The following is a 5,921-nucleotide window of genomic DNA, read 5'->3' as shown; positions in this document are numbered from 1 at the left end:
GGGTTTCCTTTCATCACCATTTTTGGTAGTGAGTAGTGGGTGGAAAGCAAACCGGATGCTTCACATTTATACATCCGGGAAAATATCTGGCATGTTGTTCTATCAATTCAATAAAATGTGCTTTAATGGCATGATGTAACAATGTACATATTGCCAAAAGCGTATTTTGGAAATTATTAAGTGATACATTTACAATATTAACAATTAAAATAATCATGAATTTATCTGTGATGGCCACTCGGTTGCTAATTTTGCTCCACGCCGGCTGCACATGCGCACTAGTCACCTGCAAGAGATGAAAGACTAGCGACCAGTAAGAATGCTGGATGCAGGAATTACATTTTAAAACAGTATATTTCACTTGGAAGTACAGAATCTGTGTGAAAATATGTTTATGAAACTAAAGCAAAAGATGAACGAGGAGCAATCGGCGCAAAGGAATGCGCAGTCACCGCAACAGGCCCAGCAGGTTGGTTCAGCTAACGTTAGCTAGTTGTCAGGCTCAGCTGGTCGAGCTACAGCGTTAGCACAGAATACATTATTTTGATTTGCGAAGCTAGCTAGATAACTAGAACCTACGTCTAGGCTTGCTTGCTAGTTACTGCTTATAATCGATAGTCTGAGCAGCTCAGAACTAAAGTCTCACGTTAGTTTTATTTATTTGTTTAAACTTTATTTAACCTGGTAGGCTAGTTGTGAATGGCCAACTGCGACCTGGCTAAGATAAAGCAAAGCAGTTCGACACACAACACAGAGTTACACATGGAATAAACAAACATACAGTCAATAATACTATAGAAAAAGTCTAAATACAGTGTGAGGTAAGATAAGGGACGTAAGGCAGTAAATGCGCCATAGTGGCGAAATATTTACAATTTAGCAATTTAACACTGGAGTGATAGATGTGCAGAAGATGAATGTGCAAGTAGAGATACTGGGGTGCAAGTTGGATGGGCTAATTACAGATGGGTTATGTACAGGTGCAGTGATCTGTGAGCTGCTCTGACAGCTGGTGCTTAAAGCTAGTGAGGGAGATATGAGTCTCCAGCTTCAGTGATTTTTTGCAATTCGTTCCAGTCGTTGGCAACAGAGAACTGGAAGGAAAGGCGGCCAAAGAGGAATTGGCTTTGGGAGTGACCAGTGAAATATACCTGCTGGAGCGCGTGCTATGGGTGGGTGCTGCTATGGTGACCAGTGAGTTGATATAAGGCTGTGCTTTACCTTAGCAAAGACTTATAGATGACCTGGAGCCAATGGGTTTGGCGACGAATATGAAGCGAGGGCCAGTCAATGAGAGCATGCAGTGGTGGGTAGTATATGGGGCTTTGGTGACAAGACGGATGGCACTGTGATTGACTGCATCCAATTTGCAGAGTAGAGTGTTGGAGGCTATTTTGTAAATTACATCGCCGAAGTCAAGGATCGGCAGGAGTCAGTTTTACCAGGGTATGTTTGGCAGCATGAGTGAAGGATGCTTTGTTGCGAAATAGGAAGCCAATTCTAGTTTTAATTTTGGATTGGATATGCAGCGCATATAAATAATGAAACATTTTCAATTTGGTTTAAATAATTCAAAAACAATGTTTTAGAAGAAAGTAAAAGTGCAATATTTGCCATGTAAGAAAGCAGGAAGCGCTATTAGCGTTTCAAACGTCGCTCTGAGCCTTGGAGTGGTTGTTTCCCTTGCTCTGCATGGGTAACGCTGCTTCGATGTGGTGGCTGTTGTCGTTGTGTTGCTGGTTCGAGCGAGGACAGGGCCGGAAGCTATACTGTTACACTGGCAATACTAAAGTGACTATAAGAACATCAAATAGTCAACGGTTAATTAAATACAAATGGTATAGAGGGAAATAGTCCTATAATTCCTGTAATAACTACAACCTAAAACTTCTTACCTGGGAATATTGAAGACTCATGTTAAAAGGAACCACCAGCTTTCATATGTTCTCATGTTCTGAGCAAGGAACTGAAACGTTAGCTTTCTTACATAGCACATATTGCACTTTTACTTTCTTCTCCAACACTTTGTTTTTGCATTATTTAAACCAAATTGAACATGTTTCATTATTTACTTGAGGCTAAATTGATTTTATTGATGTATTATTAAGTTAAAATAAGTGTTCATTCATTATTGTTGTAATTGGCATTATTACAAATACAAATTTTTTTTTAAAATCGGCCAATTTAATCGGTATCGGCTATTCTGGCCCTCCAATAATCGGTATCGGCGTTGAAAAATCATAATCGGTCGACCTCTAATTCAGACCCCTTGACTTTTTCCACATTTTGTTATGTTAGTCTTATTATAAAATGTATTTAATAGTTTTTTTCCCTCATCAAACTACTCACAATACCCCATAATGACAAATTAACAGGTTTTTAGAAATTATTGCAAATGTATTATAATATATATTTTTTAACCTCATCACGTTTACATAAGTATTCAGACCCTTTTTCCAGTACTTTGTTGAAGCACCTTTGGCAGCGGTTAGAGCCTCGAGTCTTCTTGAGTATGACTCTACAAGCTTGGCACACTTGTATTTGGGGAGTTTCTTACTGTTAGTATAATTTAATTATGCCAATGTGCTTTCATCAATTGAAAGCCCTTAATCTATTTTATGAGAATTTGTAAGATTTCTTGTTTGCATAAAATAGACGCAGACCAGTCTTTAAATAATAGGTAATAGAATTTATTCTCGGAGCGCGCTACCACTTAAACACATGCATGAGTTTATATACAGATCAGGACATCATTTCACAGCCTTAACCGAATCCCCTCCTCTTGACCGGGACAAAGTAAGGGGAAAAGTTCATTCTAACTTACTAACACACTCCCAGATAACTTTTGACCCCTCAACATTATCGATCACCACTGAATTGACAGTTTTAATTAACAGAAACCCTAGGAATGCACTCAGTGCCTTATCTAAAAAACCCAGAGCTAAATTTCAGTTGGGTCAACCATAGGCTAACAACCTTATGTGTTTACACAGTCCACAACCCATTTGTTCCTGCCCAGTTGGAATGGTGTTCTTTAACATTTTATTACTCCTTTCTCCTGTCACACAATTTCTTCTTATGAACTCATATTGTCTATTAGACATACAGAGTATAAGTTTACCTAGATACAATTCTATTTAAAATGGTGATATTGTTTATTCATTTATCCATAATAAATTCAACACTCACATTCTCTGAAGATCCTCTCAAGCTCTGTCAGTTTGGATGGGGAGCTTCACTGCACAGCTATTTTTAGGTCTCTCCAGAGAGGCAAAATTGACCCCACCCTGGTAACTAGACTAGGCTACAAGCTAGTTTGACCCCACCCTGGTAACTAGACTAGGCTACAAGCTTGTTTGACCCCACCCTGGTAACTAGACTAGGCTACAAGCTTGTTTGACCCCACCCTGGTAACTAGACTAGGCTACAAGCTTGTTTGACCCCACCCTGGTAACTAGACTAGGCTACAAGCTTGTTTGACCCCACCCTGGTAACTAGACTAGGCTACAAGCTTGTTTGACCCCACCCTGGTAACTAGACTAGGCTACAGGCTAGTTTGAACCCACCCTGGTAACTAGACTAGGCTACAGGCTAGTTTGAGCCCACCCTGGTAACTAGGCTACAGGCTAGTTTGAGCCCACCCTGGTAACTAGACTAGGCTACAGGCTAGTTTGAGCCCACCCTGGTAACTAGACTAGGCTACAAGCTAGTTTGACCCTACCCTGGTAACTTGACTAGGCTACAGGCAACTAGACTAGGCTACAAGCTAGTTTGACCCCACCATGATAACTTGACTAGGCTGTAGGCTAGATTGCTTTTGAAAAACAGAGCAGGTTGTGCTGGCGAGCCTCGTCTATCTGGAGAATTTGCACATTATCTGCGTTTAGAGATGGGCCTAATCCTTCTCTAGGTTGTCATCACACTGCTTTAGAATTAACATGTGGCCTACACTACCGTCACCATTGAACCATGTCATCTTTCATCAAACATTACCTGACTATAAGTGTAGAGTACAATCAACAGATATTGCAAATGATAGGCAAATTGTTTAAATTAAAGTACTGACTCAGATGTGTTGCTGCTTTGAGCAATGTTAAGTAGGAATTATTTCCTAATATTTGCCCATAAATATAACCTGTTTGTGACTGTGTGTTGATAAAACCCTTAACTGGAAGTAAATGTACCTTTTTATAAATGTATTTGTTTCTCACACTGCAAAGAGCTGTTCAGTGTAACACAATAGTGGCATACTAACCTGTCCATGTTAGCCCTCTTGGAGCCCTCTAGGCTAGCAGCCATCCTATTAACCAAGTTTCTTACGTCCTTGACATTCCATCACCTGGGGTTTGGAAGCCAAGTTAGGCTGGATAGTTAGCTGTTGACACAGTACCACTAGACCAGTACTCGTAGTAATCTGCTAGATATAGCCCTTACTTATCCGCTCTGGCCTGAGAGACTGTGTACTACTACAGACACCACATCCTGCTCCACCTCTACCCTGCTTATACCACCACAGACACCACATCCTACTCCACCACTAACCTGCTTATACCACTAGAGACCACTTTCTCCTCCACCACTACCCTGCTTATACCACTACAGACACCACATCCTGCTCCACCACTACCCTGCTTATACCACTACAGAGACCACTTCCTGCTCCACCTCTACCCTGCTTATACCACTACAGAGCTCCACCTCTACCCTGCTTATACCACTACAGACACCACTTCCTACTCCACCACTACCCTGCTTATACCACTACAGAGACCACATCCTGCTCCACCACTACCCTGCTTATACCACTACAGAGCTCCACCACTACCCTGCTTTTACCACTACAGAGACCACTTCCTACTCCACCACTACCCTGCTTATACCACTACAGAGACCACATCCTGCTCCACCACTACCCTGCTTATACCACTACAGAGCTCCACCACTACCCTGCTTTTACCACTACAGAGACCACTTCCTACTCCACCACTACCCTGCTTTTTATCCAGCCCCCTCAGATCTTCCATTATTGATGGGGAAGGAGTAGGGAGCAAACTGGACGAATAGCTGATTGCTGTCGCTTACACACCATGACAGACTGTACGAGACTGCATCCTTCAGTCTTCACAACCAGAGGTCCAGTACTATTTACCATAGTGATTCTATCTGTTTCATTCCAGGAAGATGTTATCTTGCCCTTGTTTACGTCCCTTCTTAGATCTGAGACAATCGGTTAGTTGTAGGCTAAGCAACAGCTCCACCTAGTTTCCTCCATTACTGCCTTCACATGTCCTGTCAGACCTGGAAAAGAGGACTGAGTGAAGGGAACATCTTCCCAGAATGATCCACAGCTCACTTCCTGCATCGGACTGTGCCTTGTCTAGCACACATGACCTAACCTAGCCAGGATCCTAGACAGGATCGTGGAATGACTGTCTGTGGTTGTAGATGGTGTGGCAATGGGGATGTGTTGTAGAATGACACCAGTACAGCAGGACGTTAGGCCATACATAACTGATTCAAGGCTAGCCTGTGTTCCACCACTCTGTCTTTTCTTTGTGTGCCTGTGAGGCAGGGTCAGTGGTATGACCTACAAAACACACTAGGCCTGAACTCTGGCCCAAAGGCAATTGCCTGTTTATTGTAGTCAAAGCAGACCCAGCTTTGTAGCCTTACAGCAGACCAAACACATTGTGAAGTGTGTCCTTTCTCATCTGTGTCACAAAAAGCTGCCTCCCATATATAGGTTACCACTTTGTGAACTGGGGTTGCTGCTGTGTAGTGATTCAATATTTTCAGGTCATTCTATGAAGCGTTATCTAAAGTAGACTTTAATTTTCTTGGTTTCATAGATACTGTAATTTGACCTTTAAAATAAAAAAAATATTATCTAGTATGATCAATATCAGACATGCTTAGATAGG

At 41.8% G+C, this 5,921-nt stretch overlaps 1 protein-coding gene across 3 annotated transcripts in view; it reads left to right on the top strand.

Moving 5' to 3' along the window:
- The first annotated feature begins 281 nt into the window (after positions 1-281).
- The window catches only part of LOC112260122 (golgin subfamily A member 4), a 99,995-nt gene continuing 94,355 nt past the window's right edge, over positions 282-5,921 (top strand). For all 3 annotated transcript variants that reach the window (XM_042327399.1, XM_024434987.2, XM_042327404.1), the window contains exon 1: positions 282-469. In XM_042327399.1, the coding sequence (XP_042183333.1) occupies positions 389-469 (81 nt within the window). In that variant the 5' untranslated portion in view covers positions 282-388. The remainder of the gene's footprint in view (positions 470-5,921) is intronic.

This window comes from Oncorhynchus tshawytscha, linkage group LG01 (genome assembly GCF_018296145.1).
Source record: "Oncorhynchus tshawytscha isolate Ot180627B linkage group LG01, Otsh_v2.0, whole genome shotgun sequence".
In the NCBI taxonomy this organism is placed as follows: Eukaryota; Metazoa; Chordata; class Actinopteri; order Salmoniformes; family Salmonidae; genus Oncorhynchus; species Oncorhynchus tshawytscha.
This window is presented reverse-complemented; position numbering and strand designations above follow the sequence as displayed.